The 19,686-nt window shown below is 40.1% G+C and overlaps 1 protein-coding gene across 2 annotated transcripts in view; it reads right to left on the bottom strand.

Annotated features, from left to right (window-relative positions):
* The window catches only part of LOC121943972 (uncharacterized), a 37,085-nt gene that overhangs the window by 9,693 nt on the left and 7,706 nt on the right, over positions 1-19,686 (bottom strand). The window contains exons 2-7 of one of the 2 annotated variants that reach the window (XM_088077243.1): positions 16,438-16,574; positions 12,069-12,254; positions 6,355-6,526; positions 2,880-3,059; positions 2,663-2,785; positions 1,957-2,113 (exon numbers count right to left, since the gene is read on the bottom strand). In XM_088077243.1, the coding sequence (XP_087933369.1) occupies positions 1,957-2,113; positions 2,663-2,785; positions 2,880-3,059; positions 6,355-6,526; positions 12,069-12,254; positions 16,438-16,572 (953 nt within the window). In that variant the 5' untranslated portion in view covers positions 16,573-16,574. The remainder of the gene's footprint in view (positions 1-1,956; positions 2,114-2,662; positions 2,786-2,879; positions 3,060-6,354; positions 6,527-12,068; positions 12,255-16,437; positions 16,575-19,686) is intronic. The other variant, XM_088077244.1, reaches the window with a different exon arrangement.

Genomic DNA, 19,686 nt, shown 5'->3' with positions numbered 1-19,686 from the left:
ACCAACATTCTTGTTCCCAGAGCCAAGGAAGCACTGTTTCGAGTCTGAAGTGGTTTAAACTTGGTTGCTTTCTTTATCCTGCTTTTGTGCACACAGAGACACAGGATAGAGAGAGAGAGGCTGTGCTGCTGCAAGAAGAGCTGGGCAACAAGTCGCAAAAAAGGTCTAAATTCAAGTCACTACGTCGATTGAAAAAATGTGTGTGTGTGTGCGCGCACACGCTATACTCATTTAAAATATCCACTTTTGAAATCCATGCTCTAAAACTTTACCACAAGCAAAATATCTCTGTAGATTATGCTCTGAAAAAGTTGAAGCAAGTGATCAATATGCCAATTTGAGAATTACAAACATTGAAGAAGGTCGAATTACTAATGTAGAAGGTCAACTTAACCTTCCACTCTCTAGTTGATAAAAAACAGCAGCTAATTAAAACATTAAAACATTCTAGTGTATGGTATGCATTAATCACTTATGACGTGGCATATATTCTTGTAAATGCATGGAAATTATGACACTTTACTTAACACCTACAATGAAACATTATGATGAAGCATAAATTATTTTTAATGCATCAATACATACCTCACTTAACACATACAATGATAACTTATGATATAGCATAGACTGCCATATCATTGTAGGAGTCCTTACTACAGTTGATTGTTGATGTGTGAATAATTGAGTATAAATATTTATAATGCATTATAAGCCCCAGCAATCAAACTCTAATTTATAACAGGTCAAGAGCATCCATAAGACCCTTGCCACTTATAAATGATTGCAAGTCAAATCTAGAATGTTTTATGAATGCTGATATAGCGCATCAGTAAGCATTATGTGTGTTTATGAGTGTATTCATAAAGCATTATGAATGCATTATAATTTACTATGAATGCCTTCATCATGTATTATAGATGTGGTCTTTACAGAAAGTGTTACCCACAATTCAATATTACTAATATAGTTCTAATATAGCTATATTATTAATATAATATGCTGCCTGTTTATTAGGGCATTTCCCTTTGCTAATTGCCTGGCACATAGATCCAGTTTAAGATCATATTCATTTCATTGTATCACTAAGATGAGTAAGAATACCATGTGGGATTTGTTTGTGCAAAATTATGAGTAAAAAGTAAGACCTCCAATGTTCATATGGGTGCCTGACTATTGTTCTCAGACAGACCTGAAAAATTATGAACCTGTCCTTGACCTTAAAGTCCTCCATCATCCTCATTCTGTGGTCTTCCTCGATGGATGTAGCAGGCTCAGTTGTTAGTGAAAAATCTCAGTTGACACAGCAATTGTCAATATAAAATTCTCCTGTCTCTGGTTCAAAGATGGTCTCTGGTGTCAGATCTCTCTCCTGATGTCTGCTGATTCCTGCTGAACTTTGACCTCTTCCAGTGGATACTGGAAGAGGTCAAAGTTGTGGTTTGATCCCCAGCTCGTCCAGTCCACATATCTAAGTATCCTTGGGTAAGAAACCAAAATTGTGATTGTGTATGAATTTTTAAAAACTGAGTAGCAGATGGCACCTCAGTCACCAGTGTGTAAATGAGTGCATGAATGGGTGAATGTGACTCGTAGCCTGGAAGCGCTTGGAATGGTCCAATAAGAGAAGCAAGTGCAGGTCCATTAACTGTCTTGCAGGAGTGAGTGGACGGCAGGAGAGAGATATAGAGGCACTTTCATTTGACACCAGAAAACCATTCCATCTTTGAGAAGAGACATACACAGGTGCTACATGACCCACACATGATGAAAACCATAAGATGCAATTGAAAGCTTTTAGGTAGACCTAGAGTTACACTTACTTTTCAAAACATAATATACATTGGTATTTTAAAATATAAAACATTTATAGTATATTGTTTTCAAAGTCAAAAATGATCTTCCACTTTTAACAGATTAGTTTTGATAAGCAAGAACAAAAAATATATTCTTACAGACCTGAGGACTTTTTCTGACTTGTCCTCTGCAATCTTCTCTCCCGTTTTTCTTCGTTTTGAGCCACTACTCCTGGTAATTGCCTCTATCACCACACCCTTTTCAGCCATTTCAGTGATCATCAGTGATTCCTCTGTAAAGGTAAGACTCTTGGAAACTGCTGAGAAACAGAGATACACAGGCAGTATTTGAAGGCTTTGAAAAGTACACTCAAAGAAAATTTTGCAGACATTTGTTAGACAATTTCAAGATGACTGAAAATACAATCTCTATGGTGTCAAATCTTTTGATGCATGGGGGACGTAACCCTTTGAAACCTGGGCAAATTGGCTTTATTCCTTTCAAAAGAAAGAAATTATTAACTAAAAAAGAAATGATGCAGAAATTAGAAAAAAAAAGAAATTATCTGAAAAAAAACAGCTTAAAAATTCAAATCATTCTTGGAAACATTTTTCTATATACACATATACTGGCTTTATTGATAATTTTCTAAATCTACTAATTTCTTACAATTTGTGGTACATTTCTTGACAAGCTGCTCATTGCCTTTTTCCCATGTTTTTGAGAGAAACCGCACCAATATGCTCAAGGTTCAAAGGTGTAATTACTTGTAAAAGGTGTCTGAATGCAGCACAAGAAAAGTGATGTTGATATAGGTTTCAAAGGGTTAATGGTCCAGCTATACAGTGCAGTTTCTGTCCATTCTTACCACACTGCTCCATTGCCTGGATCTTACTGGCAATATTGGTCCTCTGTTTGGGCCCACCTATGCCCTCCACCTCCCACAGCAGGTCCTTGTCTTCTGGGTACTGACACAGGTACTTCTCACACACTAGGAACAAGGAGGAGTGTGTTGACAGTAATGCACTAATCATGCTTCTATCAGAGATTCATGCTGTACACGTCAATACGGTGGACTCATGTACCTTTATACATGGATGTTGTGAGGGGGTACCTAAACCCCAGACTGTCCTCTTCGAAACTGAGCACAAAGTCCTCCAGCATCTGGAGGCCAAAACCTTTACCACGCTGACACTTTCTCACAAATATAGAGTCCATGACAGGGAGCTGATAGCTTCTGGTTGAAAAAGAATTATAAACACTGCCTACAAGAGAAACACAAAGCATACTCATGAGGATAGACAGGAATGAGCTAATATCAGTCATAGCAAATGGACTAAAAAAACTTTTGTATGAATGCAAACAAACACTTTGCTCTGAATATCACACAGTGGTTGAAACAACAGAGCATTAGGCAGCAGTAAGTACAGAGAAGATGGTGGTTTTCAAACTTTTTAAACTATGTACCACCTCATACAATATTTGGCTCTCCAAATACCACCATTATGGGAGAAATTAAAATTGAACCTATTTCTACACACATTTCACACAGGAGGCAAGTGTATTTCTGAAGTGAATATGATTTATTATTGAATGTTATATTGGTATATACTGTAGTAGCCCACAACAGTAATGAAACAGTTTTTTTTAACTGTATAGTTGTCAGGCCAGTAGGAAGGTTCAACAGCTTGAGTTTCTAGTCAGCTACAAACTTTTTTAAACATTCCATCTATGTCTCCTGATAGACACTGACATTGGCCCAAAATCAAATCATTAATCAATAAGCGCAGAACATTAAGCACGACAACTTTATACCAACAAATGTTTATAAAAAAAAACAAATAATGTTCCATATTGGCCAGCATGTTGGTGACTATTGACTTACATATTACCTAATGAGAAGGGTGTTGCTGCCTCTGCGAACACAGTCCTGTGATGTCTGGGTTTTGCATCGTTTCCTGATGACGTAAATCACCTTGAAGGGGCCCTATTATGCTTTTTGGGTTTTCCCTTATTGGTTTGTGTAGCATTTTCGTGCTTGTTAAAATTCTCCTAAGTAAGAAAGTCCAAGCAGAAGGGAGCTCTCTCTGCTCCTAAGCTGCCTGAAGCAGCCTGTTTGAGTTTCAGTGTTTACTTCCGCAACAATGTGACATCACAATGTAACAAATAGACCTTGGCAACATGACGTCACCATGCAGTGCATGTCAAGTCAAGTCAATTTTATTTATAAAGCCCATTATCACAAAACACAGTTTGCCTCAGAGGGCTTTACAGTGTACAACATCCCTCTGCCCTTAGACCCTCACATCACCTAAGGAAAAACTCCCAAAAAAGAACCCATGTAATGGGGGGAAAAAAGAGGAAGAAACCTCAGGAAGAGAGGCAGAGGATGATGAGGGATCCCTCTTCCAGGACAGAGAGACGTGCAATAGATGTTGTATATAACAAATAAAATACAATCATGGCAAAAAGGAAAGAGAAAGAGAGAGGGGAAGTCTGTTGCCCCGCCGGCGAGAGTTAACCGCTTGGCCACACTCGGCCGCGCTCGGCAGCATTTGGCTGCCGTTAATCTCTACTACGTATGCTCTATGGGCCAGTAGATATGGGTATTTTACACATTTTCTAAACCTGGAAAAAGAGCTATCTCTGCATCATGCGCCACTGAGCAGCTCTCATAGGAATGAATGAGGCCCCGCCCCAAAGGCTGTATCCAGATTTATGATAGATCCATGGTTGGAATGGTTGGAACTGCCATATTTTGTGGCCACCCAGCAAATGAATAGCTAACAGGTGATAGGTAACAGCGGTATTGGTTATGATAGGCTAATTTTTCACTCAGTGTGCTGAAAAGTAGTTCAAAAGACAGTGGATTATACAGGAAAAAACTTTTACCCGACACAAAAAAATGTTACATGGAAAAGATCCCTATGAAGTACCAAAAGAAGACTGGCTTTGTGACCTGGATGCCTCCCCTTACGTCCCCGATATTTTTAGTTATCTTGTGTGTGGTGTTAGTGCCTACACTGTGTCCCAGTTTCCAAATGTTAAATCTTAAGAAGCCCACGTTCAGTTTACCAATGGCTGGGTAGATGACCTGGACATTTATAGGAGTCCAAATTGTGATTCACAGTTAGTCGTGCAGTGACATTACAACCACTGACACAACAAGTCCTTCCTCCCAGGCTATTTCCACCGGTTGCATGTGCGTTGTGTTACGCCTCTGCTGCAGTTTTGCTCTGTGCTCTCTCATCCATCAACTTCCGCTGGTGACAGTTTGAGTTCGGCACAGTGCAGCACTGCAGGATCAGCTGGAGTGGCGAGACCAAGGAATTCCCATGGTTATTAGAATCACGTGCAATATATCAGTACAGAAGAAGAAGTAATAACTCCATTCACTCCCATAACTCCCTATAAGTTGTTCCACGCCATTTCCTCTCTGTGGTTGTCCGGCTGATCCAGCAGTGGTGCACTGTGATGGACTCAAAATGCCAGTGGTGTGAGCTGACGGGTTAGGGAGCATGGAGCAAAACCACACTTTGATTATGTTAATCTTCTCAAAGTAACATTTTTTTGCATTGGGTAAAAGTTTTTCCCTGTACAATCCACTGTGTTTTGAACTACTTTTCAGCACACTGAGTGAAAAATTTGCATAAAATAACCGATACCGCTACCTGTTACCTATTGTTAGACATTTGTTTGCTGGGTGGCCACATAATATGGCAGTTCCAACCCAAACAACATCCACAATGCACTGCATGATGACATCAGTTGCCCAGCTCAATGGAAAAGAATGTGCATAGAGAGAGCCAGCTGACCAATTAGAGCAGACTGGGATTCTGGAAGGTTGGACATAAGCTGTTTCAGACAGAGGTGTTGCAGCAGAGGGCAGCATGAGACACATGATGTGTTTTTTGAACATTAAAGCACATAAACCTATTCTATAGTAGACCCCAAAATACAAAGATGATCCCCAAAATGGGCACAATGGGGCCATTCCATAAGTTTTTATAGTCTCTCTTGGATAACATACTCTTTTAGTGATAGGTGGATCTTTGAGGATCAAAAAAAAAAAAGTCAGATTCCTCGCTTGGGAGAAAAAACCTGTCGGAGCGTCATTTTAATGTACTGCGGCAGAACTAAACCCCTGCTATTGTCAGACAAGGGCTCAATGCACAAAGTGACTATTTTTAAATATCCCATGGAGAGAGACTCTTTTTTGTTCTGAAAATGTTTGCATGCATCTCCGTTCTGTGCATGATAAACAGGATGCAGACTTCACTCTGTATCACTGTGAACAAAGAAATACAGCAAGTGCTGCTGGACTGAGCAGTGAGTGACAACAACTCCGCCCACATGTAAGAGTACTGTCTGCAGTGGAAACGCTACATGTAGGGTCTAGGTACATGTTTGTAGGAGTTACTTTAGGTTCCGAAGGTAATGTATTGACAGGTATCTGAAAATATAGGTATATGAAAATCGGGGCTATAGATCCAATTAAAAAGGAAACCACAGACCAAAGAACAAGATAACAGTTGGGGTATATCTGTGGAGATAGATTACCTGTGGGTTTGACTGAATAGAAGCCAACAGCCTGTCCGTTATTCCAGAGGATTTTTGCATGGTCTTTTTCTCCGTGGCAGAGGAAAGGAAGCTCCTCAGAGCTCATTTCTTTGGCTCTATAGATGACACGATTAAGGATGTATAAAACTATTCTCTCCCCTACTGTCTTGACCTAAGGGACACAGAGAAAAACATGTTATACTTAATATAATGGCACCCTGCCATGTATGATTTTGTTGTATTAAAAACAAAACTTGATGCAACATTTGTAAATTCGGAGTGCTGTTGGAATGTACTGTTAGGTTATCCAGAGCACCGCAATCCCAGAGTGCACTCTGCCACTCCATCTAGGGAGACGGAGGTTCAGAGCGCTCAATGGAGTGAATGTGTGATTAACACCGTTCGTTAATTCATGTAGAATTAGATGCTCTGCTTCTTCAAACAACAGCTCTCTTATTTTAATGTAGATCAGATTAGATTACCAAAAGCAACATAAAGCTGCATTTCCACTGAGCAGTCCAGTTCAGTTTCGCACATATTTTTTGCATTTCCATTAAAAAGATATGTGGATGGTACCAGTGGAACAGTTTCTTATCGTCCCCATTTGTTACTGTGTTGTCTATTTCTCTCCTCAAATGTTGTTAGAGACATGTTTTATCCATTGAATATGTGATCGTTGTTATCAGTTGGCCACCATTTCATCAAATGGATGAGTTCACATTACATCACCTACTAGTGGGACATTCTGGTAGATGTGCGTTTTCTACCTCAATAATATTTGTAACTCTCTTTTGAATACACAGCTTAGTTTTATTAAAAGTCCATCTTTCCAGCAGTGACATACTTCTGTAATGGATAGATTAAGATTTTTATTTTATATTTTTCTTCCTGCATTAAAAGTATCATTAAACATGATTGTGATAGGATAAGAAAATTCATCATCCTCCTTCAAGTCATCAAAATTGGTAAGAGTTTGGCTGAGGAGTGCTACCTCACATGTGTAGGTTTAAAAAAAAAAGGTGCTCTTTTGATTCAAGGACAAAAAAGACCAAAAAAGGAGGGAGAGGTTAGACTTGTTCTTTCTTTTGTCAGTAGGTCAAAAACAAAAAATTCGAAGGTACACTATTTTGCAAAAGTTAAAAAGCCTTTAATAAACAGGCTTTCAACTAACAGACTTCATCAGGGCGATAAAAACAAGTGGCAGCTCACAGATTTTTTCCTTTTGCATTTGTTTTCATATATGCAGTGTGTTTCTGTATATAAAACTGTTTTTTGTATATGCAGCGCGTTTCTCTATATGCAACTCATTTCTCTATACGCAGCACGTTTGCTCTTGTCAGCCACCGAACCTTACACTCCCAAGTCATCTCTCTTCTCATTACAGGTGATCAGCTGTGGTAAAGCATGGAAACCTATACTGAGGATTCATGTTTCCTGTACAAATTTTGTATATTTTTATTGATGCTTTTGTATGTAAAAATGTGAGCTGTATCTGATGTTGCTGGTCTTGAGGACACTGGTGCTTTGTTGGAGTTGACCTGAGTGTGTGCACACTCACTTGTAACTATGAGGGGCTGTGTGGGACATTATTCAGAATTACCTCCCACAGTAACACTTTACAATAAGGTACACAAAAAATTAGTTGTTACTGAGTAACTTACATTCAGATACCAGACAGTGGCTAATCATTAGTTAATGATGAGTTCATTAAGAAATGAGTGATGTAACTAATAAGGGATGAATGAGGAGCTAACTATTAGTTAATGATCAGTTCTTTGGTAACTCCTAAAATTAGTTGATTAGTAAAATGAGTGACGGAACAAAAGAAAAAAAACCTAATAACCAATCAATCAATCTTTATTGACCAGATGTAATCACAGTGAAATGTAATCCTGCCAGCTCCTGCCTACTGTGTAACAAAGAAGCCCAATAAGTAACACTTAAGTAAATAATTAACAAATTAGCAACAATACATGCATGGTTGGAAGGGTGAGCAGTGATCCTAGAAGCTACTCCTGAGCCCCTCAGCACCAGCCAGGCGCATGGCAGAGAAAGGCATTTGGAATCCCAAGAAGATCCAGAAGCACAGCCAGAGTTTAGTCCTTCTGTGTCCACATCAGCATTTCCCCAGATGCAGAGATGGTCTTGTCCATTCATGTGGTCTGGATCAAAGATGGTGTTAATCCTCTTTTACCTAGCTGTTTGCACTGATGTTACAGTTTGACAAACCTCAAATGTTCCACAGAAAACTAAAAAGTTTTCCCTGTGGGCATCTGCAAACACGTTCTGCTTTCAAGGATCTTCAGAGTCATGTGTTACGTTATAAATTGCCTTTAGGTCTCCTAACATGTATTTGAAATTACTGTGATGAGACTGTAGTTGTGATGAGATACGTGAATTTACACACAACGGGTTAGATCGCGTAATTCATCATAAAGTACAGAGAAATTAATGTCTCCTAAATTACATTAGAAACTAATGCCAGATGTGCGATCGCTCGGCGTGAAAGTTCGCTAACCCCGCCTTCCATCTGCACCCCAAATGCAAAGATAAAAACTCAGTGAGCTCTCAGCTCAGCGCTTCTTCTGCTTCTTCAGTACTTCTAGCGCTGCTTCTTGTGCTTCTTTCGCTTTCTTTCGCTTCTAATCCCTTTTTACCGCGGTGCTTCTCGTGCATCCGCGCTTGCAGCTTTTTCTTTTCTTCAATTTTATAAGCGGAGCCGCAACAGCTCACCAGAGCTTTGCTGAACTTTAACTTTTGAAGCCATTTTCTTTTTCAATCTCTTTGATGCTTTTTTTTAGACCAGTTTTTGGTCAGTAAAGACACTTTTGCAATTCGTTTTAAGTAAACTCAAATTAATAATTTAAAGTGACTCCCTCAGACCAATGGGACTACTTTTGATTATTTCTGCGAGTTTTAATTGAGAAGGACACTCCACGATTCGCCATCAACTCTGCCACGGATCTAGAAGCAACACCTGCTGCACAAACTATCAGCATCCGTTGCCCGCCCTTAAGGACTTTGTTTAAAGACTTTTACCGGTTCACTGAGGCGAACACCGAGGCCAGTTAAAGACCGCAGCACACCGACTCCACCTGCTCGGCCGCCGCCGCCTTTCAGCGGGTCACCTCGTCTGGAAGACGCGCCGCAGCTCTCCCCTGGAGTGAAGTGACGACCTGGACCTCCCTCGAGAAGTCTAATCAAGTCGGCAAAAGTAGGCGGAATAACATTTTTTAGTGATCAGAGTTGATGTCGTATAGCGAAGCTTTAATGCCACATTTCTAAATTCTAATTAACCGTTCAGTGCGCATCCACACTTAAGACGGTCACGTATTTTTACCCACTGTCATCCATAATTAATCATTTACATCACCTGAACATACATCACTTAGGTTCCCTCTCATTTGTTCACTGTCCCTTATATGTCATACTACTCCCTCTATTTACTCATCATTTTATTAGCCTAAATAAAATATTCTCATTTATGGCCAAGTCATTGTCTGTAGATATTATTTCTTGAGAGAAACAAGATCAATGTATACAGGATAAACGGTACAGACTATGAGATTGATTAAAGTGATGACATGTTTTGAAACTGTCATAATTCAAAATTTAATTCTTTCCTAAACGGAGAGTGGTGCCCCTTTTACTTTAATGAGTGCAAAATCCAAATTCTAATGTAGTTATTAATAACTGCTACATAACTAATGGTTAGTTCCTCATTCATTCCTCAGTAACTACTCATTTTTTGTGTACCTTTTTTGTTAAGTGTTACCCCTTTCACATTCACATATGAAACCAATATCATTCACACACACAACTAAAAACCATTCACACACACAACTGAAAACATTACACTCACACACACACACAACTAAAAACCATACATGCACACAACTGAAAACCATTCACACACAAAAATACATGCATGCTCTTCACAAAGGCCCTGTACTGTTTGCTGGTGACGCAAATAGCCGTTAAGTGTAACAAATTCTGAGGGGCTATTTTCCTCTAGTATGGCATGGCAATATCAATGATTTTGGATCGTGGATTTCCGACATCAGGAGAAAAAGTTAATAAATAGTGAGAGTTTGAAATCATTGATATTGCTGTGCCATACCCATTTCCCATGCAAAAAAAACCAAAACAAAAATAGGATACATAACTGAAAACATTGCGGTGAAACAAGGTTATTGGCAGCACACTGATGAGACAGGTCAGCAAGTTCGAAATATCCACACAATTATTGTACAGTGTTTTTTTTCTCTGTCATGCTGTGATTTAAGTCAGCGTCTTTTCTTCTCCCTTCTCTCCTCTCTCGCTGTGCATGTAAGCATACTCAGTGAGTTACTATGGTAACGGGACACTTTTCCGTCTTGCTCTGACCGGAGCTGTAGCTGGCCGCGGCATGTTGTGTTGCTGGCCTGGTGAAAGAGGGATGCCAGGTGGCAATGCAGCGTGTCCACACTCAGAGTTGCAACGACTGGTTGCTGTCCAACTGTTGTCGCATTTGTCAATGTTCTTATGGTCTCAGCGAGGCCAAAATGGTGTTGAGTAAAGATGCTGCCTCAGCAAGATTATTTGTAGATATTTGGGAAGACATCGGTGCGGTTTCCCCCCATTTACGTTTCCTGGTTTGACTCCGCCTTCTGGTTTCTACTGAAATGTTTTCCGTTTCAACTGAAAATTTCTGCTGTTTTTATGGGAGCATTTCACTAGTTTGTGTGTGTGAATGGTTTTCAGTTGTGCGTGTGTGTATTGTTTTCAGTTGTATGCGTGTATGGTTTTCAGTTGTGTGCTTGTATGGTTTTCAGTTATGTGTGTGAATGTTTTTCAGTTGTGTGTGTGAATGTTTTTCAGTTGTGTGCATGTATGGTTTTCAGCTGTGTGTGTAAATGGTTTTCAGTTGTGTGCGTGAATGGTTTTCAGTTGTGTGTGTGAGTTTAATGATTTCAGTTGTGTGTGTGAATGGTTTTCAGTTGTGTTTGCAAAAGCATTTCAGTTGTGTGTGGGTGTGGTTTTCAGTTGTGTGTGTGAATGATATTGGTTTCGTATGTGAATGTGAGAGGTAATTCTGAATAATGTCCCACATGGCCCGTCATATGTAACAGTTATCTAGTGTTCCTCTGATTGACTGGGCCCTGACATCAGCCTTGGTTTATCTGTGAGCTGCCACATGTTTTCAACATGCCCCGGTGAAGACTCTTAAGTTGTCGGCCCTAAGCCCATTTATCAAAGGCTTTTTAACTATTGCAAAACAGTGTGCCGTGGAACTTTTTAGACTTGACTTATTGACAAAAAAATAACAAGTCTAACCTCTCCATCCTTCTTTGGTCATCGGAATTATTATTGTGTGTGATGTCATATACTGTTAATGTGACACATTTGGCCAAACACATAATTCAATTTACAGTGTGTGGAACAGATGTCTGCCATTTCTAATGTGACATCATGTTATAACTGCAGAGTTTACAGTCTAGTGAAAACCTATATTCTGGTTGACCTGAGATCATTTTAAAGACTGCCCCAGAATACAGCCCTCAGACTGTTAAGTGCCGAACTGTGTGGGCAAACAGCATTGGGTCCATGCTAAATGGCTCCTACAGGAATGGAGAATGCTGACTGATCATGTGCAGTGGATCTCTGTGAGCAGAATAAATGAATATGAATAGTGAGAGAGCGGATTTCCTCGCTAGAAAAACATCTTGTCATACCTCCAAAGCTCCATCTCGAGCAGGGTCTGCCGTCTTGAGAATGTCGTCCACTGGCCACCACTGGTCCAGCAGGTACAGAGCCACAGCAGTGAATGGGTCCGTGGGGGAAAAGAGGGCCAGGATTTTCTGTTTATCACTGGATCCATACAGAGGGACAAAGCCCACACTGGAGATGTCTATGGTGACCTGAGGACAGACGGACAGATATCTCAGGACACAAAATCATAGACATTAACCACACCTCACTCCGCACTGAAAAAAACCTCTGCTGAGTGTGATCTACTGACAGCATGGTCCTGACAGGAACAAGCCCAAAGTTCCTCTGTTGTGCCTGCAGACTGATGTTGCAGAGACTAAGTGACTAAGTTAACTAACAGGACTTTTCCCAGCACCTCTCTCTCCTGTTTGCTACCCTAATAAAACTTTTCAGTGACACTCTGGCCTGAACATTACTGCCACCCTGTGGTCTGTATGTCCGTAAGTCAATGTGATAAATTTCTATTCACATTGACATGACTCCTCATTGATAATAATTAACCCTTTGAAACCTGGATTGATGCAACTTTTCCTGTTAAATTCAGTTCAAACTACTTTATTAATCCCACTAGGGGCAATTAGAAAAGAGCAGCATGTTTAAACTACAAATACACACACAAAAACACAAATAGCAGCATTCACAATATACAACCAGGCAAGTGCACCAGGAGCCAAGGAACCTGGATAAGAATAAAGTGCATATACAATATATACAATATAAACCACACCATTTACAGGGAACTGAGAAGTCTGACTGCCTTTTCACAAGTGTTTAAACCTTTGACCCTGAGCACTTTGGTTTAAATTCTTTTGAAAACATGGGGGGAAAACAATAAACAACTTAGCAAGAAATGTCTTGCAAATTGAAAGAAATTAGTATATTTATAATTTTATTGAAAATAAGACAACTACGTTTATAATTAGGGTAAATTATATATTGAAAATTATTCTTCAATTACCTTTACTACAGTGCAGCTAGAGAATGATGGGAAAGGGGGTGAGAGAATGAGGATGACACGCAGCCAAGACCCACAGTTTAGAATCAACCCCGAGCCGCTGCAAAGGACTCAGACTACATGAGGCAGACGCTCTGCTCCACTACTACTGAGCAAGAGGCCACCCCCAAGTATTATCACTATGTTTAAGCACCTTTTTCTAGTCATTTACACTTTACGTTTTGTTTTTTTTACCATCCATCCATCTATCCATCCATCTAATCATCCAACCATCCATTGCTGTCTGCTTATCCAGGGTCACAAGGACAGCAGGCTGAGCAAAGTACTCCAGATGTCCCTCTCCCCATCAAAGCTTTCCAGCTCCTCCTATTTGGACCCTGAAGTGTTCTCAGGCCAGATGAGATATATAATTCCTCCAGCTGCTCTGGGTCTCCCCTGGGACAAACTACCAGTTGGGCAGAAAACCTCTAACAACGTGAAAAGGAGGATCCTGATCGGAGTACACCACCTCAACAGGAAGGAGTGGCAGCTCTACTCTGAGCTCCCTCCACATGTTGAAGCTCCTCACCTTATCTCTAAGGCTGAGCCTAGACACCCTACAGAGGAAACTCATTTCGGCCGCTTGCATCCGTGATCTCTTTCTTTGGGTCACTTCCTAGAGCTCATGACCATATATGAGGGTGGGGACGTAGACGGACCAGTAAAACGTAAAATTTTCCTTCTGGCTCAGCTCCCTCTTCACCACAATGGTCCAGCACAACACCCCCATCATTGCTGATGCTACACCAAACCATCCATGTCACATTCCATTCTACTCTCACTTGAGAACAAGACACCAAGATAATTTTTTATTTTCCTCTAGTATGGCATGGCAATATCAATGATTTCGGATCGTGGATTTCCGACATCAGGAGAAAAAGTTAATAAATAGTGAGAGTTTGAAATCATTGATATTGCTGTGCCATACCCATTTCCCATGCAAAAAAAACCAAAACAAAAATAGGATACATAACTGAAAACATTGCGGTGAAACAAGGTTATTGGCAGCACACTGACGAGACAGGTCAGCAAGTTCGAAATATCCACACAATTATTGTACAGTGTTTTTTTTCTCTGTCATGCTGTGATTTAAGTCAGCGTCTTTTCTTCTCCCTTCTCTCCTCTCTCGCTGTGCATGTAAGCATACTCAGTGAGTTACTATGGTAACGGGACACTTTTCCGTCTTGCTCTGACCGATCTTGCTTGTATCCGTGATCTCTTTCTTTGGGTCACTTCCTAGAGCTCATGACCATATATGAGGGTGGGGACGTAGACGGACCAGTAAAACGTAAAATTTTCCTTCTGGCTCAGCTCCCTCTTCACCACAATGGTCCAGCACAACATCCCCATCATTGCTGATGCTACACCAAACCATCCATGTCACATTCCATTCTAGTCTCACTTGAGAACAAGACACCAAGATAATTAAACTCCCTCGCTTAGGATGGTAACTGCCTCCAAACCCCTGAGGAGGCATTCAACCATTTTCTGGCAGAGAGTTTTTTACTTTCCTTTTTTGTTTTTATATGCGCTAAATTTCTGGTAATTTTCCTGTATTTTTCCCTAAATTCTTGTTAAATTCTGGGTCATTTCTTCGCAAGTTGCTCATTGACTTCATACCATGTATTTTAAAGAAGTAATTGATAAATGGTAAATGGACTGTACTTGTAAAGTGTTTTTCTAGTCTTACTGACCACTTTTAGCGCTTTCACACTGCATTGTCACATTCACCCATTCACACACTGGTGGCCGAGGCTACCATACAAGGTGCCACCTACTACTCAGTAATCAATCACATGCACTCACACTCCAATGACGCGGCATCAGGAGCAATTTGGGGTTCAGTATTTTGCCCAAGGATACTTTGACATGTTGCCCAGAGAAATCGGGGATCGAACCACTGACCTTCCAATTAGAAGACGACCCACTCCACCTCTGAGCCACAGCCGCCCCAAAGTCATGACACTTTGCTCAGGTTTTAAAGGGTTAGCCTTTATAACTGAATGCCTTGACTGAATTGTCTAAATACTACAAACACAGTTTTTGCAATCAAGTTTCTAGGGGAAAGAGGTGAGCTGATGCCTTTGATCCCATCTGCTGACAGCACAGTATCTCATTGTCTATGTCTGTCAAGAACAGCTCCTCAGTCACTTCAGTTTTCCAGATCTCGTAAATGAAAATGGCTTGGTTTTGGTGCTGCTCTATAGTGTCAGCCCTAACAGCATATTGATTGATAATGAGTAAGTCTAATTTACCATCTGTTTAATTTCATGATATATATTTATCAAATACAATATAAAGCAAGATGTCCTCTTTGTTGTAATATTTGTAGGACTGTGAGTCCTAGCTGAGCCTACTCTGTGACTCCTGAATTCTGACATGCTTCGTTTGATCAGAGCCCTGCCCTAAGATTTTGAGACACTACTTTTAGCTAAACTAAATGCTGCTCTTGCTGACTTTTTTGCACAGTAGGAGGAAGTACTCTGCTCTCTTACTTTTCAGTTACAAGTGAGAGTAACATAAATATCACAATCAACAGATATGTAAAGTACCAAATATGAAAGTTCTCATTATGCAGAATGATCCATCAGAGAATAACACATAATATATCATTGGACTATCATTATTGATGCATTAATGTGCACATCTCTTAAATGCTGCAGCTGGTGGTGCTCATTTTAGTGACTTTAGAAGTCACTAGTTGATTAATACTTTCTATTAAAGTCAAATTCTGCAAAGCCATAACAACTAAGTAATGTTGTAACATATAATGTAGTTCTGTAAAAGATAGTACAATATTGGCTTCCAAAATGTTGTGGGGTAGAAGTATAAAGCACCGTAAAACAGAATTACTCCAGAAAAGTACAAGTAGGTCAAAATGTACTTAAAGAGAAACACACCCACTTTGACTTGAGTGCCTCCACTCTGGACTGCGAAAAATGTATCAATGGTGATGGGGCGGTGACGGGGCAGTGACGGGGAGGGGGGGCTTGTTGATGAAAGCAGCCTCCTGCTACCAGATCAGCCAGTAACAAAATTCAACTGTAATAGCAGGTTTCAACCTTTAGGTGGCAGTCACTATGTATATTCATACACAATAGTAGAATTTTAACACTTCACTCAAATGTCAAGAGCTGGACCTGAATCAATCCACAACTACTGTAATCTAGTACCGTAGCACTATAATACTGCAATCCACTACTATATTGCTTGCTTTTCAACTGATAAAAGAGGTGTGGGGGTTTAGTTACTCTTTAAATGAGTACATGACTAAACCACTACTTTTATTGCCCTCATTGACCTGACATGTGAACGACAGACGGCACACAGACGTTTACCTGGGTGGAGTCAGAGAGGGTGAGGCGTTCAGGAAAATCTGGGTTGCTGTAGAGGAGGTTGTTCATGTAGTTGTGGGCAAACCGTTCCAGCTCCATCTGGCTAACATCAGCCAGGAGATCCACAGGGAACTTCATCCCTACAGAACACACACAGGACAGCAGTGAGAGGGAGCCATGTTTCTACTCTCAGTCAGACATTACTGTCATCACAGACAGGACAACAACTAAGATACTTGTTAGAAGACTCCAGTACATGGAAATTGTTGTCAGGAAGCCAGATAAAAAAATATTGTCTGCCATATTCTTCTGACTACTTTTACAACCACCACGTTAAAATTTCCACATTCATTATGAAGCTGATGGCTTCCTGTTGCAGTAGGAATTCATGTTCAGTGGGGAAAAACTGATTGGGTTCTTGGGAGAGGCTCCAAAACCTTCAATTATATGAAAATCCTAAATAGGGTTAAAGATGCTAATGCACAACAAAAGTAATCCTGGAAAAACTGCAGGATCGCCTGGTGATAAAACACAGTAGCTCAGTTGTGACCGGTGATTTTGTTTTTCTCCAGCTGTATAGTTTAAATGTAAAGCTCCCGTTGAATCACAAGTGATTTTGTAACAAATTATGTGGTCAACAGTTCAGTGCTGTGAGCTGCTGAGCTGATAGCTGCTGCTGTCGACACACACACACACACACACACACACACACACACACAAAACTTTACATGCACAACTTTATTCATAGATAGATAGATAGATAGATAGATATACTTTATTGAGCTCAAAACTGAGAAATTGGGGCCAAAACTGAGAAATTTAGCTGCTCTTTACGTGTAGTTAAGGCATTGTTACATACCATCACTATAACTGCCATGCAGCTTCAAAGCTGCCTGCAGCACAGCAGCATTTACACTGTCTGACTACTGGAACTTAGAAATGCCAAAGTGCTCTTGCTGAATTGTAACAGTTTGGTCTGGAAGTGGAAGCACATTAATTTTGTTACTAATTATTATACATCTTGTAGCTTGGTGTGGTCTACAAGAGATGAGCTGAGATGAGCATGTGTGAGCTCTGTTATTCAATGTTATTGTAAATTAAGGAGTTTTATACCATTAACACTGAACACTATTACACATTTTTTTGATTAATTATTACATACAAATAGAGGCAAGCTCTTTTATAACTGTTAACTTGAAATGTGGAATGTCCTGAGTCTGTCCACAGGGTCTATATCAGAACTGATCGTGTTAAATCAACTACTGAACTTTGAGAACAGTGTAGAAATAGGAACTGTGTGTGTTTCTAGAGTGCTGACCTGTTAGGATCACACAACACCATCTACACAAGCAAGATGCAAGTAGATTGTGGAATTGGAATTGTGGGGAAGTAAAAAACTGCAATGGTTGAAATGGCTGCAGTGGTAAGATTCCATAATCTTATATATTTTAAAACTTGTGGAGTTGTCTTTGGCCACACCCAAAGGTACAGAACCGTGTAATAATTTATTATAATAATGACAAAATAATTTTCATTGTCATCATCAGTGTAAAATCAGTGTCACCATAAAATCAGACCAAATATGCAAGCTTGAAAAGTGTGTTTTCAAAGTATTTGAAAATGGAAAGGGTGTCAATATTCTGAATGTCTTGTGGGAGAGAGTTCCAGAGCAGAGCGGGCAGAGCAGCTGAAGGCTCTGAGCCCATGGTAGTCATGGTGATGTGAGTAGTATTGCAGAGGAGGATCTGAAAGTACAGGCAGGTATGTTGATATGAAGGAGTTCAGAGAGATAGCCGGGCTTGGTTAAAAAGGGCCTTTAAGGTAAGAAGCAGAATCCTGAAATTCATTTGATAGTTAACAGGAAGCTACTGAAGTTGCTGAAGTTCAAAAGTGGTATGATGTATGAAGGGAGATGATATGGGCAGATGAGTTGTGGACCAGTTGGTCTCCTTATTTCCAGCAACTTCTGATTGTCCTCAGGAATAATACTGTTGTCCATCAGTGTCACTGCAGCAATGTGTTTGGTAAATGGACCTGCATTTGTAAAGCATTTTTCTAGTCATTTTTGACCACTCAAAGCGTTTTCACACTACGATCAATCATTCACACACACACACACACACACACACACACACACACACACACACACATTTATACACTGGTGGCTGAGGCTACCATACAAGGTGTAATGTGCTACTCATTCACACACACACTTACACACTGATGCAACAGCCACCAGGAGCAATTTGGAGTTAAGTATCTTATCCAAGGAAACACACCACATGTTGCATAAAGGAGTCGAACTGCCGACCTTTGATTAAAGCACGACCTGCTCTACTTCTGAGTTACAGACCCCTGCATAAATGGTCAACAGATCTCTAAGCAGTCCTGACTCCCTCACCTAATATAGCTAATAGGATTGGTTACACTGTTTCTTACTAATTTGTGAGGGGCTGTAGCTACATCTGGGCAGACTCATCCTTTGAGTGTGTGTTGCTGCATGTTTCCCACTGAGAAGCTGAGGAAAGCAGCTGTGAGCAGTACTTTATTCGAGGTGGTGAGGTTAATATTTGTGTGGACAATAAGCCACACAGTGGAGAGATGTTTGCCTATTCAGAAGATTTTTCAGTTAGCCTCTGTTTTGCAGCTCGAATGGAGAGCAATACAAAGCTGGTTTAACTGTCTCATCCAGAGGGGGTCCCACATTTCTGTCACATGATTCTAAAAAAACTGGCATCTTGAAAACAAACTCGCATTTAATGGGTTAAAATCCTGAAAATGATGATAGAAATGGTTTTTATGATTCCAGACTGAAGCTGGAAAAAAATAAAAATAAAAACCTGAAACAATAAATCCATATGGTATTCATATTTATGTGAACTACACAAAAGTGTTTGAGACTATTAAAACGAATAATTTCTGAAGATGTGACAAGTGTTTTAATGTGCAGAAAGTTTTGAACATGAACAGAGATCTTGCTGAAACACGTGAGCTATATATATGTGTGTGTGTGTGTGTGTGTGTGTGTGTGTGTGTGTGTACTAAACAAAAGACACAGATGGGGACTGAATAAATGTGTACAGTTTAGCTGACTAAGCAGGGATAACACATGAGAAAAGGTAAACTACAGTGTCCATCTTTATTCTCATAAAGATGGAGCTTTGATGTGATATGTATCTTACTTTTAGCAAAACAAAATACTTTTGCAAAATTGATTGCCGAAATATATTAGAAAATCATCACTCAGATTAA

Source organism: Plectropomus leopardus, chromosome 4 (assembly GCF_026936395.1).
Source record: "Plectropomus leopardus strain MGB_pleo_1.0 chromosome 4, ASM2693639v1, whole genome shotgun sequence".
NCBI lineage: Eukaryota > Metazoa > Chordata > Actinopteri > Perciformes > Serranidae > Plectropomus > Plectropomus leopardus.
Note: the sequence above shows the minus strand (reverse complement) of the source record. Positions and strands in the feature narration are given on the sequence as shown.